The 20,436-nt window shown below is 42.6% G+C and overlaps 2 protein-coding genes across 3 annotated transcripts; one reads left to right on the top strand and one right to left on the bottom strand.

Annotated features, from left to right (window-relative positions):
* Positions 1-3,653: 3,653 nt before the first annotated feature.
* LOC125513241 (Leucine-rich repeat (LRR) family protein) lies at positions 3,654-6,950 on the bottom strand. The gene is made up of 6 exons (XM_048678290.1): positions 6,663-6,950; positions 5,637-5,867; positions 5,389-5,535; positions 5,155-5,297; positions 4,891-5,005; positions 3,654-4,099 (listed from the first exon to the last, which is right to left on the bottom strand). The coding sequence occupies exons 1-6, from the start codon at positions 6,948-6,950 to the stop codon at positions 4,019-4,021; spliced, it is 1,005 nt and encodes a 334-aa protein (XP_048534247.1). The 3' UTR covers positions 3,654-4,018.
* Positions 6,951-7,117: 167 nt separating this feature from the next.
* LOC125513242 (protein NONRESPONDING TO OXYLIPINS 2, mitochondrial-like) lies at positions 7,118-12,574 on the top strand. Of its 2 annotated transcripts, none has more exons than XM_048678293.2 (3): positions 7,118-7,284; positions 7,367-7,488; positions 12,343-12,574. In XM_048678293.2, exons 1-3 carry the CDS (start codon positions 7,172-7,174, stop codon positions 12,366-12,368), a joined length of 261 nt encoding a protein of 86 aa, XP_048534250.1. In that variant the 5' UTR covers positions 7,118-7,171; the 3' UTR covers positions 12,369-12,574. The 2 variants fall into 2 exon arrangements, with proteins under 2 accessions (XP_048534250.1, XP_048534249.1); XM_048678292.2 differs by having other exon boundaries at positions 7,367-7,553.
* Positions 12,575-20,436: the final 7,862 nt, after the last annotated feature.

Here is a 20,436-nt window from a genome sequence, read left to right as displayed (position 1 = left end):
CACACCACCTATTTTAGAGAATCTTGTTACTGTCATGAATGCGTCATGTGATCAAACAACTGAAATATCAACAATTTTGAGTGCACCCATTGAATTAACTGTTGATGCAAAAGAACTAATGTTTAATCATTTTGGTATGGCCTCCAATCTTGGTGATGATTCTGTGTCCAATAACTTATTGCATGTTTGCTTATTTAAGCATGTTGTAGCATGTAAATTTGATGCAAGTAAGTTTTATTCACCAAAGTTGGGATGGTTTAATGATGAACATTGCGAATCTTTTGAAATGAATAAGAGCTTCACTTATATGTGCAAACTGAGTTCTAATATTTTCATGCCTTCTACTTCTTGTGATAATTTTTTGGCTTTAGTTTTTATGAACTATGAAAGTTACTCATATATACATGTGTCATACATGCAAAAATCAAGGGAAGTTAAACTGGATGACATATACATATACAACATGTACACCTTGTCTCTTTTGTTAGCCACATTTCAGATTAAGCAACGCCGAGGAAGGCTTTGTTTTCAAAAAGGGGAGGATGATGAGAACATGACTACCTTGGATACGACCAAAAATATTGCATACATGCATATTTGTCAGGTGATTTCTAATGCAAACTATTCAATAATCTATTTATGTTATCCAGAACAAAAATACTTCACACACTTTTGTGTTTTGTCTAATTGCAGGTGTATGGGACATTTGTACAATCCACATATGAAGATAAGGGAAAAGGAGAAGTTTAGGTTGTGTTCAAAAAGTCCTTCTCACGTCACTTTTGGGCCAAGAGAAGATAGAGTCCAAGTCTCTCACGTTCTGGATTCAGATTCGGACTGCATAGACATACCTGACTCAAAACGCCAACTTTTTCATACGGACTCCGAATTGGGTGATTCTTTTTTTGTTGGAAACTAGATTTCATGCTCTTTCCAACCCAATTGGATTAACCTTCAAATTCGTCCGGAGCGTTGAGTTACGGACGAAACAATCTGACGTTGCAGCAGAATCCGAGTCAAACTACAAGCCCAAAGGTGTTGCATCACCTCCACTTGGGCCCATGAGCCTTGTACGACCTAGGGTTAGTTTTAGGATGCCTTGCGACGTCCTCCCACATCCTTGGCCGCCACCCCTTGCTCCTATATAAGTAGATCCATCTAGTAGCTTTTTCCTTGGGATTTGTTTAGTTAAAAGTTAGCCATTGCAACTTCGTGTACTTCGTTTGTGTCCAACAACCAGACCAAGACCGCTTACGGATCCCCACCATTATCAATACCTCATATATATTTGCAATATTCAGATTGCTTTATCATATTCTTGCTCGTTCTTCGATTGCTTGCAGGAATAGACCTTCGTGGTCAGGCTGACCGTGCTTCCGGCATCGTTAGTAACCTCGGGAGATTGGTTTAGCGATTGCTAAGGCGCAACGTCGTGCACGTTTGTAGTCGGATCGTCAAAGTCGTCTCCACCAAATCGATAGTTATCATCTCATCGAAAGATCGGGACACCCTCGCCTCTATCAGGGAGGGACTCCAAGTAGGATTCCTCCTACTTGGGGCGTCCCCCTTGGCTGCTCCCTCTCCCTCCCACCTATATATATGAGGAGGGAGGCGCCTAGAACATACACCAACAATTATTAGCCGTGTGCGGCGTCCCCCTCCACAGTTTACGCCTCCGGTCATATCTTCGTAGTGCTTAGGCGAAGCCCTGCGCGGATCACTTCAACATCACCTTCACCACGCCGTCGTGCTGACGGAACTCTCCCTCGACACTTTGCTGGATCAAGAGTTCGAGGGACGTCATTGAGCTGAACGTGTGCAAAACTCGAAGGTGCCGTACGTTCGGTGCTTGATCGGTCGGAACGAGAAGAAGTTCGACTACATCAACCGCGTTGTCAAACGCTTCCGCTTTCGGTCTACGAGGGTATGTAGACATACTCTCTCCCCTCTTGTTGCTATGCATCTCCTAGATAGATCTTTCGTAAGCGTAGGAATTTTTTTGAAATTGCATGCTATGTTTCCCAACAGCAGTGCCTTTGAGCTGCAATGGAGCCGCTCTGCCACCAAGCTGCAGCGTGAGCCACCCACGAAGATGGATCCCAAGGTGCCTTTGTCGGCCTCCTCCTGGTACTTTCTCACTTCACTTCAGTACGAGTAAGGGGGAGGGGAACGGGGTGAAGAATTGGTCGATGGAACCAAGGATGCCAGACACGTGGTTGGTGTTCTGCGTCATGGTGGCAGTCCATGAAGCAGCTATTGACCTGTGTTGTTGTCCCTCGGCACAAGTATCTTGAGGGCATGATTGTAAATTTCTTTATCTTTGAGGTTTGTGATGTTACTCAAATTGTAATCCTGGTTGAGCCTTTTGGTTCTGGTTTTAATGAAAGCAGGGAGGCCCCCTCCTTGGGAGCGCAGGGCTCGGAGTTTGCCAAAAAAAGGACTAGCGGTCAACCATGGGGAAGAAGATTTGAACAGAATTGCAAATTTGCCAAGGGGCAGTAGAGTCATTTTGCATGGTATTATGCAAATCAATAATATTTTTCACTTCTTATCCATGTATTATCATAAACAACTTTGTTGCAGCACAAACAGTGAAAAAAAACATAATGCCTTCGGATCAAAGTGAGATTGTAGGTTGTACTTTATTGAGAGACACAAATAAGTGAGCAAGTTCCATCTTAGTCAATAGTAGTTGATGCTTTAGTGTTGTACGTTTTTCTTTTCTTCGATCTATGTGATTTTGTGCTTACTCTATCTTCTTTTGATCCATGAATGCTTATATCATGCCATGTAATATATGGTCCATAAACATTATCTTAGAATATCTGAGGACTATCTAAAAAACTATTTGCCTCTCATCCTATTATGCTATAGAAATGAGGTTTGGAATCGTGCTTATTGTTTCATTCCAAAGTAATATATGGCTCAAAGTACATTACTCGGTCCTAATAGGCTTCTTGTCAATGGATGCAATGTACCTTGCTTCATAAAAGCAATGTAAATAAGCTATTGTAAAATGATCTTGTGGCTCTCTTGTAATGCTATGTATCGGCTGCATCTAAATATTCTAGTGTGCATGGTTTGAATGCTCACTCTGCATAATACCATCACTTCCATGTCCCGGTCTTCCCAATTGGTAGCTATAGAATGCATCTTTGCTACTGTAGCTTGCTTCATAAAACCAATTTATGCTATTGTTCGCAGATATACAATGCATCTTTGCTACTGTAGCTTGCTGTATAAAACCAATGTATGCTATTTGTCATGTGATCTCATTACTTCCTTTTAGTCTATCATGGTACCATGTAATGATATATAAGTATCTATTAAGTTGGTTCTAAATTAGTCACATATGCATGATTTGAATACTTGGCTCGCTCTTGCTTTTTACACCATGGGCGCAACGGGTCATCTTATGAAACCGTGAAAGTTTTTAGCGACCTGGAATAAAGCAAAAAAAACATATCGTTTGGTTTTGTGGACTCCCAATGTCTCAACTAGCTCTTGACAGTGGTATCCTTCAATAAGCCACGTTGCTTTCTTTTAATCAAGTTTGTGCGTTGTATGTTATTCAAGAGTTTCTCACGGTAAGGTTGATCAATCCACAATTGAACAGCTGAAGATGCAGCAACTGGATTAGTCCGGCCAGCGTCTAACACCACAAAACCCGGCTTCATAAACTTAGACCAAGTAATAACTGAAAAATCACTCAAGGGAAAAGGGAAAACAAATACATCATCCCTTGCAATGTGGCACGAGCATGGAGTCATGGACCATAGGATGGCTTTATCACATAAGTTCAGTTTTTATAGATCTCGGCAGGAAATGACCCAACTTCAGGACGGGCCTTTCAAATAAAGTTGGCAATAATCCATTCAGATCACCAGTACAAACTGCAGCGCTACTTGACCGGGAGCTTATGTTGTCTGTTCTGAACTGGATGACTGCTTTCTTCCTGTAGAAACACAACACATATTTCGACTAACTTCAACAATCTGAGAAAGTGAGTCCACCTGTTTCACGCTAGCATATCTGAATCAATTTGCTCAAGATTTGGAAATATTTCCTTCAATGTGGATGAATAGTTGGGAGTTTTTGCCTGCAAAAAAGTAAGGCACAAACAATAAGATTCACTTTTAACATGAGCTCTGAAGATTGATAATTTTAGGGTATAGTCATAAGATTGGTGCATAGTAGGCCAGTTGCACAATATACTCTACAGTACTGGATGTACATTAATTAACATCACTAGAAAAATCATTTCCAAAATCAACATTCCATTCTCAATAGTGTCATGAAGTATTAGTACACGAAGTTCCCACCATCGGTGACATCTTAGTTGTATTCTAGGTACTTTGATGAATACAATATTACTTGTGAAACTTCCAGATTGCACCACAGTTGATAAAGAACTGGCAAAATAAGTACTGTAGGATATATGATCCATGAGAAATCAATGATGTCCATTCAGAACCAGCGGAAGTGCTTCAAACTTTTTGAAGATACTGATATGTTCAAAGAAAACCTGATGTCCATTTCGGTCATAATGGTAATGGTAAATCAAACGCGGCACAGGAAAACACCCAGAGACTGTGTTTAAGAGTAATAATAGAGCAATAATGGAGACCAGAAAATATACAGTACATCATAAATGGTTAAAGCACTTTGGATGTCACACTTAACATTCATCCAGAATTCCATACACAATCAATGTTGACTTCAACAATATGCACCAACTTTCGCAACATAAAACGTGAGATTGAGTTTACTACTATGATGGTGCCATTATGATGCTTAAGATGGTAACAATAACTCTTAAATCAGGTTTAACAGCAATGAATGAGACTGATAGTAACTAGACATAACTAAACAAAGGATATAAGTACGTACACAAGGATTTCTCTCAAGATATATGGTGGTCAGTTTCTCTCGTGAACCAGACAAAGCAGATTCTATCCCAGACAGTGATGGTATTTGGTTGTCATTCAACCACAAGTCCTCTAACCTGCAAAACACATAATGTCAAATTAGTAAAAGAGTCGGAACAAACAATCTATCAAGCTATTTATGTAGCTTAGGATATTTGGATCAATTTCCCCACTTATTTTTGTGCACCAAGGATGATAAACAATCAGTTATGTAGTATCATGCTACCTGGTTAATGGCTCAATATCTTCGATAGCAGTTAGTTTGTTAGATGAAACATCTAAAACACGAAGGTTCTGTAACATAGAAAGGCCTTCCATCTTTTGGATTCCATTATGGCTGAGATACAGTTCCTCTAACGCAACACATTCCTGAATTCAAAAGCAAAAGACAAATTAGCGAGTAGGAGTAGCAATTACTTCAGCAAAAAGTTAGGGAGCTGGTGAAGGTACGACACGGTACTTGTAAGCCATTCATTGAAGTTAGCCTGTTGCTTTGCAGACTTATTTTTTTGATTGATTTCAACCCACATAAGTTGATAGTCCGGATCCGGTTTCTTCCGAGCCATAACTCCTGTAGATTTGTCAAAGTTTCCAGATTTTCCATCACCTGAAATAGAGTAGAACATGTGAGAACATAGGGCCAGGATCCATCCAAGTTCTTTATTATAACATGCACCATCATGTGTAAAGAAGCACCTAAATGCTTACCCTTAATCTGTTGCTACCAAGTTCAAGCAATTCTAATGCATGGAAATGTTCAAGTTCTTCCATCTTTGGAACCTCATTCTTCGAAAAGTAGAGTTCTTTCACTGTGCTGGAAACCTTGGATAAACCATTTAAGGACGACAACTCATTGAAAGAAACATCAAACACCAGAAGACCCTTGAAGATGCTGGCATCGGGGATCTTTGTAAGCTTGTTATCTCTAAGGACTATCTCCTGAAATCGGAAATGATTTAAAATAGCACTGTAAAATCACTTCACCATTTCTGGTTACAGGATAAGGAAAAACATTGCATAGTAAATTACTTTGTCAGAAGGCATGGATAACTTACCATGAGAATCCCCCGCAAAAAAAATTACTTACCATGAGAAAATTTCAGGAATAACACAGCAAAGTTTAAGAGTAAAACTTAAATTGCACTTCCAAGCCCGTGTGCAAAGTACTCCCTCTGTAAACTAATATAAGAGCATTTAGATCACTAAAATAGTGATCTAAACACTCTTATATCAGTTTACGGAGGGAGTATTTAACAAAGAATGTAAGGTTGCCTTCATGTAAATATCATGAAATGGCATGCATCAAATTTGTTTACATGGGGCTTCATGTCATATAAGCTTGTAAAGTGATAAATAAGTGATGTGCATAACCATTTCTGCAGAAACACTCTCAGTTTTGCTCACGAATGTTGTTTATTTAGATAAAAATAATAATCAGTTAACATCTTACTTCACACTCAATTTTCCTGCATACACATGTTAGCAAGGTACCGCCTAAAAATTTGCTCATTGCAGATCATTGCTTTTTTTTTTTTGCGGATAATTGCAGATCATTGCTTGGCAGGCGGACAAAATCTTGTGATGGTGGAAGAAAAAAATGTTGCTGTACTAGGAAAGAAAGTGCAACAATAGGACACATGCATATAACAAAAGAGGTAAGTAAGATGGGACCAGCCGAAGAAAGTCTCTCGATCACATATTTTCAAGCGGTTCTCAACACATAAAAATAATCACCTGTAAGCCAGCGATGGCATCCCAGGTGAAGAGGGGCGCGACGGCGTCGTCGTCGAGGAGATTCTGGCGGAACGAGAGTTTGCGGAGGCGAGGGAGGTGGCTGATCCGGGGGTCGACTGCGGTGAGACGGTTCGCCGTAAGGTCCAGCTCCTCCAGGGTGGGCGGGATCTCCACCTCACTCAGATCATGCAGCTGGCAGCTCGTGAGATCGAGGCACAACTCCACCTCCGGCACCTCCATCCCTGCCCCCGCAGCCTTCGAATCTCCGGTGCCTTCGCCGGAGGCCATGGGGGATCGGGCCTGGACTTTCAGGGAGCTTCTGGAAGAAGCAAAGGGGAGAAGAAGAAGAATATGCCGAATGGGGGCCTAAAGGCCTAGCCTAATCCGATTGGTTGGAAATAGCCCATTAAAGCCCATGTACAGCGACTCGGTCTCAAATCGCAAGGTCCAAAACCCTAAAACCTTCGCCCTTCCACCTCCCCTCTCTCCTTCCGTTCCTCCTCCCGGCAATGGCGTCGCGCCTCCGCTCCTTCTCCCGTCCCGTCGCAGCCGCCTTCCTCCGCTCAGCTTCCGCCCGGAGCCCCGCGGCCTCTCTCCCCCGCGCTCTCGCTCCAACCCCCAGGTAAGTGATCGACCCCCTTGCACGCTTCCTCTCTCAAATGCTTTCCAAGTTAGCCTTGAACCGTGGGGTTTGCGTGGTACAGGGCTTCTTCCCTGGGGCGGCAGGTGGCGCTGGCACGATCTCTGCAGCCGCTGCACAGCGCAATCTCGGCGGCGAGGCTAACGTCACGGCTTGGGGCAGAGGTGGCCCGGGCAGTGTCGCAGGGTACGCTCTGCAGCTCCAACCCGGGAGTCTGAGTCTGATAGGATCTTAATCTTTGCATCCTACCTGTGAGTTTTGACTGCTCAGTTACCTGCCTATTTTAGTTCATGCGTAACCGACACACACAATTTTGGTTGATTCGGTTTGTTGAATCCTGAAATTCAGATTCGTTTTGTGCCATTCATGAACTGATTAAACTGTGTTTTTTCCCTGTCAATCTATGTGAGGCAGGGAGGGGGACTGTGTTTAGTTTTATGCCATTGTGAACATGTTATACTTAACGTAAAATAAACAAAATGCTCACGATGAGGCCCCCCACCTGAATATATTACTCAAAGTGTTACACGGCCAAGGCCGGTTACAAGGTTTACCAGAAGTTACATAGGAATGCAAGAGCAAGAGGAGAGGAAGGCACACCACAAGAAAGCGGATTTGTTATCAGCATGTTTACAAAGTCTATGAGACCAAAGGTCCAAATCTGAAATCATAAGCCGAAGCGACGTAGCCGAGTGGATATCAAGGTGATGAAATGCTTTTCCATTCCTCGAGTCCCAAATCTTCCATAGGATGAGCATTAAGCATTGTTCACTAGGCTGGCTTTCCAACCAGCGAGGTCTTTGCAACAGCTTTGCAAAATAGGCAGAAAAGCACCAGAGGGTAGTCGAGTGGGTGAGAGTTGTAGTCTGATGTAGATGTGGGGGAAGGAGGAGATTGGGCAAAGCAGCGATTCCACAATAGTTGTTGACGTAAATTCATCGGCACAAAGGTGGTTTTAGATAAGTTAATGGAAAGACCATTGGCTCGGACGAAATCTTGCAAGATGTTTTTGAGAGCGGTTGCAGCGGCAGCAGTTGCCTTGGCGATGGTGAGGGTATCATCAACGTATTGCATGGTGGTTGGTGGTAGGTGTGTAAAGATCGGATGGTGAAGTAGGTGGGAATTATGGTGGATGAGTTACTGTAGTAAGTCTGCCACTATGATAAAGAGACAAGGCGTCCTAGGCGCAAACCATTTTTGTAGTTGATCCAGTCACCCAGAACACCATTGAGCATTATTGCGGTTTTACAAGCGGATAGGATATGGATCCAAGAGTAACATTGTTTCGACATTCCTCTTTGAAGGAGAATTTTGTTAGGAAGGACCACAATACTGATGTAGGGGATTAGTGGTTTGAGCATAGTTGTTAGAACCTTAGTGGCCGCTTTGATCCGACAGTGCTAAAGAGAAATGGGCCTATATGAGTCGGGCATAGCAGCGGAGTCTTTTTTGGCCAGAACAACATGTGCTTGGTTCAAGCGTTTCGTCTGGCCTGCAAGTGAAAGAAGTTTGAGAGGAAGGGTACGATGATTGGTTTTAGGAGAGACAAGAATTTCTGATAGTAGGCTGGTCCGAAACCATTGGGACGTGGGCTTATTTGACGGTTCAATTGGAGAAAGGCCTCTTTAATTTCCGCTTTGGATAAAGGTGTAGCCATGGAATAAAGTTGTGTGACATTGTATTTTGAGAGGCTGGAGAGATAAAAGGTCTAGGTTATGTCTAGCAAGCCCGATGATCTGGGTGAAATAGGAGTTGCTTTTTGATCGTGTGAGGTATAGACATTGTTTTTCGAAGTCCTTTAGAGGCGGAGACATGAAAGAATTTGTTATTCTCACCGGCATCTATAGTGCCTCTTATTTTCAGGTGTAAGCGCCAGTAGGCTGCTATTTCTTTAATTGTTTGTTGTAAAACAGCGATAATAACAATCCTAAGTTATGATTCGGCTGCGGAGAACGGCCGACGTTCATCTTTCAAATTGATAAACTGATGTTCATTTTTTTGCAAAAACCTACACAGACAAAGGCCGGAGCCTGCTTAGGGTCCTAATTTTGAGACCTGAGCAAGAGCTTTTTAAGGCTCGCACTAGATGTATTGATGCGAACTGGGCCGGCCGGCTCTATGCAGGAGAGGCTCAACATTGCCGAATGATCCGGTGACAGAATGAAGGGCCCAACCGGGTTCAAATAGGATATGGCGGGAACAAGGACCGTTTGTGTTAATGTGGACGAGAAGGGGCACATTATCTGAAATAAGTTGTGTTGAGAATAGAGTAATATTCGGCAATTTGTCATTCTAGGCAAGATTAAAGAAGACCCGATCCAGGCACTCAAGGGTGGACATTGATTTAGCATTTGTTCGGGCCAAGCGACGGTCAAGCAGTGGTAATTCTAGCAATGATAATTGGTCAATGGTGTCCTTGAAAGAGTTGGCCTCTGATTGCTGGAATGATTGCTTGTTCTTTTCGGAGGAAAAATGTAGGGAGATCGAAGTCACCGATAATGAGCCAGGGGATGTGATCCTCTTGTTTGATGGTTAGTAGTTTATTGACCAAGTCTAGCTTTAAGGAGCGATTGGAAGGAGCATAGACATTGGTGATTGCAATTAGGAGCAGGGTGAGCCGTGGTGGAGAGGTTGATGGTTGTGGAGAAGGTGTAGTTTTGTTGATTGGTAATGTTAAAGAATCTGGAGTTAGCCGTCGAGATGGCCCCGCCTGCAGTGCCAATTGTTGTCAAGAGAACGCGGTATTCTATAGTCCGTGGGATGAAGAACTGGAATTTGAACTCATCGACCGAAGCTAATTTTGTTTCTTGAACCAAAGCGAGATGTGGATTTAAGTTGATGAGTTCAGAGAGGACGTTGATGCATTTTTGCGGGTTGCCCAGCCGTCTGACATTCCAGGAGCAGATTGACAGGGTGGTTTGATTCGATACTAAACTTCTACGGCACTGATAGAACATGGCTAAAAGTAAACCGGTATGTATAGTGCTTAGCTTAGATTCGAGAACATAGCATCGGTTCAATACAAGGGCAGCACAAACGTTGAGATTTTGCAAACACACTTTTCACGGTGACGAGATTGCCTAATAGTAGTAGTAGGACGCCTGAGATAAACTAAAACATAGCTAAGCAAAAGATAGGCCGACATCACTTAAGCGTGTGGCAGCAGCACAATGTGGTTGTCACCGAACTATATGCACAGTAATGTTGAATGTAACCTTAAGCAAGTAACAAAAGGTCAGCCCATGTTCTTTTGTTTATATCATTTTAAAAGGAAAGGTTCTTGTGTTTATATTGGTCTTGCACACGTTTCTATATAAAGTTTAGATAGATTTGTTAGTATTTTGCAGTAACGGAATAAGCACCTAATGCATCTTTCCTATACAAATAATGGAGCTCCAGAATTATCCATGGAAGCAGCATGAATGGAAAAGTTGACTAAATTCTTCTTGTTAAATGCTTATAGTGCTATAATTTGTAACAAGAGACAGGAGATATCTACTACAAAATGGCGGTTCAGTAATTCACATTCATTCACCATTATTACTGGTCTTCTCCGAGTTTAGATTTATATTAAAGTTCATGCAATGGATAAGCTACCTTTAACTTGTAAATGGAAGTGTATTAGGCTGCAACACCTTTTATTTAGATCAGTGGTACATATAGTAACCAATTTAGTGTAACGCACCCTTCCTAAAATTACTAACCACAAATGAGTACTTAGTATATTGGTAGTTTGAAATGCTAGGAACCATAAAACATAGGCATTTCTGTTGTTAAAATTTATAAAGCATTTTTGTAATACTTAAATTTAAAATGAATGCTGACACTATAGATACCTGTTTTATCTCGTTCCAGACAAACCCCATCTTGGCGATGATTTTCACGTGTGTTTCGCTTGGATTAGCATATTCTGTTGAAACTTTGTAGCCACAAAAGACTTTAGCGTATAAATGCTATGTACCCATGCTTAAGATGTGAAGAGTGTGGTCCAAGGTGGTGAAGATACATGTCTAGGCTCTAGGGTAAGAAAGACACTTGAAAGGAAACATCAGAAAATGCATGCCTTTAGCAGCTAAGATAGCAAAGTTGAGAAGAAACAAAAGGAAAAAAGGCCTATATATACCTAAAGAGTTCTCAATAAGGCAACAAGACTCTAGGGTGCTTGACGTGGTTGTAACTATTTGGTGTGTTCTCGGTAACTGATTAGTTGACAGTGGAAAATTTGTATTTGCTTCCAGTGACTGATTTTATAGTAAAATCTAACTTGTCGGGGTCCCTGGTGTGCTGTCCATGTTCAGATTGTTTATGTGACTTAAGCTCTATCTTTTATTGCTTGAGAAGTTGAGATTATTAATTTAATATTCTGATATTTACCTGTTTTTGCTAGTTTCGTTAATACATCATTCTAATGTTTCCATAAAGTAGGTAATGGTAACCTTCAATTGAGTAGGACATCATTATCTTAGTTCGGATGCTGTTTGGAACAGAAGCTAGACTGCTGTAATCTTTGTCTGACCAATGGCTTTGGCGTGATACTTTATTGTAAATTTGGAAATTCAAATTGTTTGCCACATAAATCCCACTTGTATCTCAATGATGTTTTGCACCAATCTGCATATTTCATATAGGTGCAAAATGCTCTGTTTGGATGAACTCTGTTGGCCAACCGAGTTTCAGAATACATCGGGCAATGAAGAAAAAAATTGTACTCCTATAGCATAACTATCAGTCTGTTGGATAAAATGAATTCGGTATTTCCACATCATGGAGCATTTATATTTTCTTTTACCTTATCATGATTGTTTTATTACCCAAGAAACTCCAGACTTCCAAACTCAATACTGTGATTTTGTTGTTGTTCAGACGTGAGACATACGTTTGGTAACTTGATTTTACATTAGGGGATTATCAAATTTCTTGCTGTCATTTTTACGTCTTTCGTGTTTTGGTTGTGGCACCTCTCCCGGTGTGCTCAGGGATTTATATAAATGCTGTTGCAGCACGACAACTGAAATGTATGATCTTCCTGCTGCCTTGCAGAAACTGGTCTGAGTGTGCCTCGATAATGAAAGAGGTTGGGACAGACGCAGCGGACTTTTCAAGAAATTTATTCCCTTCAATAATGGGTTTTGCTTGTTGGCATTCTTCCGCACATTAATATGTGATGTACTGCTCAGAAGCAATTACTATGTGCACTTCATATCAGCTCGAGCCTTAACTGAACAGTGTTATATTTGTTAACGATCTAGTTATGGGAAGAACTGCTGCTCTAGTTTGTCTTTTTAAGACTACCCACAATGAGAGTAACATAGTAACATAGGTAGTAACATCACATATTTCTAGATAAAATAGATGATGTGGCAAACAATAAATGAAAAAAAAGAGGAAAGTAGTAACATAACTAGTTACTACTAGTATGAGTAACATCACATATATCAAGGCAAGATGAGTCTATAGCGTAATAAATGAAGTATTGCATGTTATCACACATATGTTACTCCCCACTATAGAGGTAGTAACAAAGACTAGTAACATACGCATGTTACTACTCTATGTTACTACCCATTATGGCTAGTCTAATTGAGGATCACCTAATCTTTTATCATACTCAAAATTACTGTATATAACCCAGCCCTTATTCTATACTACGGAACATGTCTATTTTATTTCACAAACCAAATAAAGGAGCTAGGGTTAAATGGTTCATTAAATCAGATTGACAAAATCAATAGAAGCGCCATGCTATTGGCAGATATGTTGTCTCTAGTTATCATTAGAAACACAGAGGGTTGTGGTAAGCACTCAACCTATTTGTGTTGTCGGCAAACACGTACGATCAACCGCAATTGTAAGCCGTGCATCTTATTTATTCGTCACGGTCTACTGTACGCCAGGTGCATGTCTATAGGCCGAGTGCTGTTGCACGGCTAAAATGGTAGCAGCGGTCGACCAATCACTGCCATGTGTCCGATGCATGGGTTGAGTGCTCACCACAACTCCCGGCCTGCACTCTGTCCGATGCATGGGTTGGGTGTCACTCATAATGCTTTGTATCCGCTTGATGCTATATTTTTGAGTTAATAAAATACCCTTTATCGAAAAAAAAAACTCCCGGCCTGCACTTACGCCGTGTCCTGCCGTTTGGTACTGACTCCAGTCCTTGCCACCGTGTCCTGCCGTTTGGTACTGACTCCAGGCCTTGCCACGTGTTTTTTTACGCCGTGTGTGGCACTCTGCGTATACCCATAGGCCGAGTGTATGACTTGGCTTATGTGTGCATATGTTTTTTTTTTCTTTTTTGCTAATTGGACTATCCCTGCAATTCAACATCTATAAACAGTTCAGCGCGCACGCACAATTCAACACATATAACATAAGAATCTCTGACCTCATATACGTTCGTATGTCCATAGAATGATAGAAGCAACCTCATATATGTCCATATGTCCAAATTGGTTCAGCGGCATAACAAGCATACAACCTCATATAAGTATGCAGCTTAACAAGCAAGAAGTGGCATATATCAACATGTTTCGAACCAAGCAGCAGCATAGAATCCAAGAAGTCACATAACCAACAACAAGCATAAGCAGCAACAGTCATATATGTTCTATGCTTCAACACCGTTGATGGCGTCCGCAATGCGAAGCTAAAAGTTTATTAGTATAAGCATGAGTTTCCATATGAGACGGTAAGATGAATGGGTTTCCATTAGCATAAACAAGTCATATGAACGAGTCAAATACCTCGAGTCAAGGATGGGTCGAGGTGGAAGTACCATGACCATTAGTGGGCATCATTCGGCTTGCTTGCCTAGGTGTAGATGCACCTATCGGCACATTGTTGGATCCAGCTGATTGATGGAGCTGTAATCATGAGATGATAAACATATCCGACGATAATATAAATGATTAAAAGGTTGGAAGAGTTACAATGCCCACAGGAGGTGGAAGAGGTGGAAAAGGAGGCAGATCCTCAGAATTAGTCGTGCCGCTCCCACCAACCATGCCATGCAAATTATTACGGGCTATCTCAGGTTTCATGATGTAGCATAGATGAATGGAACTAAATCTACTGAGTGGGTGTTATGAGAACTTACCACTATCCATTGCTCGAATTGTGCCCACCTCGCCTTGTTTGTTGGCTGCCTGTTGTTTAACAATGAAATCTTGTTATTGAACTAGGGCTTCCTTCATTTGATGCATATATGTTCGTTGTTCAAGCAAGGTTTCTTGCGCCTTCGCCAACAGTCTATTTTCTTCTTCCATGAGGGGCTACAATATGTCATCGCAAGAAGGAATCATCGTTGCAATGCAAACATGCAATCATGTGGAAGATCAATGAAGCAGAACATACCAACATATTGGCATGTTCCTCCTTGAATTGGTTAAGCATCTCCACCACAGGTTGTGGGCGCGATGCTCTATAGTAGGTGCCGAGCTTATCCTCTTAGCACACACTTTGAAGAGTTTAGGAAGGTTGTCCTTAGGGATGAAACCATTGCCAAGCCATAACCAGCCTTTCAACTAGCCTTCTCACAACAAGACAACAACATCAACGTCGACATCGTGTGAGCTCGAATCAGACTCGGGCCCATGTACCTCCTTGAAATTTTTCTTGTATCCATCTGCCCTCGTCTTGGCTCTTGCGTTGATCCACTGCTCACGCTCAATGTTCGGATCCCGCTGTTGGGGAACGCAGTATTTCAAAAAAAATTCCTACGATCACGCAAGATCTATCTAGGAGATGCATAATAACGAGAGGGGAGAGTGTGTCTACGTACCCTCGTAGACCGAAAGCGGAAGCTTTAAGTAACGCAGTTGATGTAGTCGAACGTCTTCGCGATCCAACCGATCAAGTACCGAACGCACGACACCTCCGCGATCTGCACACGCTCAGCTCGGCGACGTCCCTCGAACTCTAGATCCATCTGAGGCCGAGGGAGAGTTTCGTCAGCACAACGGCGTGGTGACGGTGAGGATGAAGTTACCGACGCAGGGCTTCGCCTAAGCACTACGACAATATGACCGAGGTGTGTTTCTATGGAGGGGGCACCGCACACGGCTAAAACAATTGTCAACTTATGTGTTCTAGGGTGCCCCCTGCCCTCGTATATAAAGGAGCAAGGGGGAGGCCGTCCGGCCCTATAGGGCGCGCCCAAGGGGGGCAATCCTACTCCTAGTAGGAGTTGGACCCCCCCTTTCCTAGTCCTACTAGGAGAAAAAGGAAGGACAGGGGAAGGAGAAGGAAGGAGGGGGCGCCGCCCCTCCCCCTAGTCCAATTCGGACTAGGCCCATGGGGGGGCGCACGGCCAGCCTTGGCTGCCCTCTCCCCCTTAAGGCCCAATAAGGCCCATAACTTCACCGGTGGTTTGGATAACCCTTCCGGCACTCCGATAAATACTTGATACACCTCGGAACCATTCTGGTGTTCGAATATAGTTATCCAATTTATCAATCTTTATGTCTCGACCATTTCGAGACTCCTCGTCATGTCCGTGATCTCATTCGGGACTCCGAACTACCTTTGGTACATCAAAACACATAAATTCATAATACATATCGTCATCGAACGTTAAGCTTGCGGACCCTACGGGTTCGAGAACTATAGACATGACCGAGACTCATCTTCGGTCAATAACCAATAGCGGAACCTGGATGCTCATATTGGTTCCTACATATTCTAAGAAGATCTTTATCGGTCAAACCGCATAACAACATACGTTGTTCCCTTTGTCACCGGCATGTTACTTGCCCGAGATTCGATCGTCGGTATCATCATACCTAATTCAATTTCGTTACCGGCAAGTCTTTACTCGTTCTGTAATGCATCATCCCGTAACTAACTCTTTAGTCACATTGCTTCCAAGGCTTATAGTGATCTGCATTACCGAGAGGGCCCAGAGATACCTCTCCGATACTCAGAGTGACAAATCCTAATCTCGATCTATGCCAACTCAACAAACACCATTGGAGACACCTGTAGAGCATCTTTATAATCACCCAGTTATGTTGTGATGTTTGATAGCACACAAAGTGTTCCTCCGGTATTTGGGAGTTGCATAATCTCATAGTCAGAGGAACATGTATAAGTTATGAAGAAAGCAATGGCAATAAACTAAAGAATCATAGTGCTAAGCTAACGGATGGGTCATGTCAATCACATCATTCTCTAATGATGTGATCCTGTTTATCAAATGACAACTCATGTCTATGGTTAGGAAACTTAACCATCTTTGATTAACGAGCTAATCAAGTAGAGGCATACTAGTGACACTCTATTTGTCTATGTATTCACACATGCACTAAGTTTCCGGTTAATACAATTCTAGCATGAATAATAAACATTTATCATGATATAAGGAAATATACATAGCAACTTTATTATTGACTCTAGGGCATATTTCCTTCAGTCTCCCACTTGCACTAGAGTTAATAATCTAGATTACATTGTAATGATTCTAACACCCATGGAGTCTTGGTGCTGATCATGTTTTGCTCGTGAGAGAGGCTTAGTCAACGGGTCTGCAACATTCAGATCCGTATGTATCTTGCAAATCTCCATGTCTCCCTCCTTGACTTGATTACGGATGGAATTGAATCGTCTCTTGATGTGCTTGGTTCTCTTGTGAAATCTGAATTCCTTTGCCAAGGCATTTGCACCAGTATTATCACAAAAGATTTTCATTGGACCCGATGCACTAGGCATGACACCTAGATCAGATATGAACTCCTTCATCCAGACTCCTTCATTTGCTGCTTCCGAAGCAGCTATGTACTCCGCTTTGCACGTAGATCCTGCCACGAGCTTTGTTTAGAACTGCACCAACTGACAGCTCCACCATTCAATAAAAACACGTATCCAGTTTGTGACTTAGAGTCATCTGGATCAGTGTCAAAGCTTGCATCAACGTAACCGTTTACGACGAGCTCTTTGTCACCTCCATAAACGAGAAACATATCCTTAGTCCTTTTCAGGTATTTCAGGATATTCTTGACCGCTGTCCAGTGATCCACTCCTGGATTACTATGGTACCTCCCTGCTAAACTAATAGCAAGGCACACATCAGGTCTGGTACACAGCATTGCATACATGATAGAACCTATGGTTGAAGCATAGGGAATGACTTTCATTTTCTCCCTATCTTCTGTAGTGGTCGGCCATTGAGTCTGACTCAACTTCACACCTTGTAACATGGGCAAGAACCATTTCTTTGCTTGATCCATTTTGAACTTCTTCAAAACTTTATCAAGGTATGTGCTTTGTGAAAGTCCAATTAAGTGTCTTGATCTATCTCTATAGATCTTGATGCTCAATATATAAGCAGCTTCACCGAGGTCTTTCATTGAAAAATTCTTATTCAAGCATCCTTTTATGCTATTCAGAAATTCAGTATCATTTCCAATCAATAATATGTTATCCACATATAATATCAGAAATGCTACAGAGCTCCCGCTCACTTTCTTGTAAATACAGGCTTCTCCCAAAGTCTGTATAAAACCATATGCTTTGATCACACTATCAAAGCGTATATTCCAACTCCGAGATGCTTGCACCAGTCCATAAATGGATCGCTGGAGCTTACACACTTTGTTAGCACCTTTTGGATCGACAAAACCTTCTGGTTGCATCATATACAACTCTTCTTTAAGATATCCATTAAGGAATGCAGTTTTGACATCCATTTGCCAAATTGCATAATCATAAAATGCGGCAATTGCTAACATGATTCAGACGGACTTAAGCATCGCTACGGGTGAGAAGGTCTCATCGTAGTCAACTCCTTGAACTTGTCGAAAACCTTTCGCAACAAGTCCAGGTTTATAGATAGTAACATTACCGTCAGCGTCAGTCTTCTTCTTGAAGATCCATTTATTCTCTATGGCTTGCCGATCATCGGGCAAGTCAATCAAAGTCCACACTTTGTTCTCATACATGGATCCCATCTCAGATTTCATGGCCTCAAGACATTTTGCGGAATCTGGGCTCATCATCGCTTCCTCATAGTTAGTAGGTTCGTCATGGTCAAGTAACATGACTTCCAGAATAGGATTACCATACCACTCTAGTGAGTATCTTATTCTGGTTGACCTATGAGGTTCGGTAGTAACTTGATCAGAAGTTTCATGATCATCATCATTAGCTTCCTCACTAATTGGTGTAGGAATCACTGGAACTGATTTCTGTGATGAACTACTTTCCAATAAGGGAGTAGGTACAATTACCTCATCGAGTTCTACTTTCCTCCCACTCACTTCTTTCGAGAGAAACACCTTCTCTAGAAAGGATCCATTCTTAGCAACGAATATCTTGCCTTCAGATCTGTGATAGAAGGTGTACCCAACAGTCTCCTTTGGGTATATTATGAAGACACATTTCTCCGAGTTGGGTTCGAGCTTATCAGGTTGAAGTTTTTTCACATAAGCATCGCAGCCCCAAACTTTAAGAAACAACAACTTGGGTTTCTTGCCAAACCACAGTTCATATGGTGTCGTCTCAAAGGATTTCGATGGTGCCCTATTTAACGTGAATGCAGCCGTCTCTAAAGTATAACCCCAAAATGATAGCGGTAAATCAGTAAGAGACATCATAGATCACACCATATCTAATAAAGTGCGGTTACGACATTCAGACACACCATTACGCAGTGGTGTTCCAGGTGGCGTGAGTTGCGAAACTATTCCGCATTGTTTCAAATGAAGACCAAACTCATAACTCAAATATTCACCTCCACGATCAGATCGTAGAAACTTAATTTTCTTGTTACGATGGTTTTCCACTTCACTCTGAAATTCTTTGAACTTTTCAAATGTTTCAGACTTATATTTCATCAAGTAGACATACCCATATCTGCTCAAACCATATGTGAAGGTCAAAAAATAACGATACCCGCCATGAGCATCAACACTCATCGGACCGCATACATCAGTATGTATTATTTCCAGTAAGTCTGTTGCTCATTCCATTGTTCCGGAGAACGGATGATGTAGGGTGGAAACCCTAGGGGCCGATCTTTCATGAAAGGAGCGGATCCCGCGAATAACACAAAGAACACAAGGGGAAAATCACGAGGGGAACACAAGAGAACACTCAAACCAACAAGTATGATCACACATGTGTTAGATCCTCGAAACACGAGAGGATATACAAGATCCAAAGTCAACAATGGACGATACAAGAGGTAACCGATTCTTCTCCGTGAGGAGGTCTTGAGGTCTTCTCCGTGAGGAGGTCTTGAATCCAACGTGGATCTTCTTCGTAGAGGGGCCGCGGTCTCTCTCGTGGAGTAGATCCGATGTGGATGAGCGAGGCTCTATCTCTAATATGAGCTATCACAACGCTAACCCTAAAACGTAGGTGGAGGGGAGTATATATAGTCTAAGGGGCGAAGGGGTACATGGGCCACGACCCAAATGCGCTGCACGCAGGCAGGGGGGGCCGGATGTACGGGCCTTCCCGAGACACTGGATGTCCGGGCGCTGGGGCCGGATGTCCGGGCTGGCAGGGTCTAGCCTTGTTGCTCTCTGGAAAGGTGGGGTCCGGATTTCCGGGCTGGAGGCCGGATGTCCGGGGGCTCGGGACGCGCCGGATGTCTGGGCTGGTCGCCGGATGTCTGGGCCCTGTAGACTTGGTCGCTGGCTCCTTGCTGCTGGTGACACTTCCAGGGGCCGGATGTCTGGGTCCTGGGAGCTGTCGTCGTCTTCTTCCGTCGTCGCTTCCATGCTTCCCTTGCGGATGGTATAGTTGTTCCTTGGCGCTTGCACTCCTCCTCGTCGTCCGTAGTGTTCCGACAATACCTATGCATGCACACGAGAGGGGTGTCAAGTAGTATACCATCCTCGAAGGGGTCAAGTGAGCACGTGTAAATGAGATGATTCACCTTTGGGTATGTCAAGTAGATGTCGCACGTGTCACTCGCCAAATGGACTCTTGACATGGTGATGTCCATAGGATGCTCCGCATCATCTCCCCCCCTTGGGAATGATCCGATCTCGGATCAAATACCAAATCACCATGGGAAAGAGATGGCGTCGCCGTGTAGAAGCGGACGTTCACCAAGTACTTGTCATCTTGAAGCTCGAAATGGCACTCTCCAATGTCACACCGTCTAGTGATTCCTTCAAAAGGAGCAAG

The sequence above is a fragment of the Triticum urartu genome, chromosome 6A, assembly GCF_056163025.1.
Source record: "Triticum urartu cultivar PI428250 chromosome 6A, HENAU_Tu73, whole genome shotgun sequence".
In the NCBI taxonomy this organism is placed as follows: domain Eukaryota; kingdom Viridiplantae; phylum Streptophyta; class Magnoliopsida; order Poales; family Poaceae; genus Triticum; species Triticum urartu.
The sequence above is the reverse complement of the archived record's forward strand: the minus strand, read 5'-3'. Positions and strand labels throughout refer to the sequence as shown.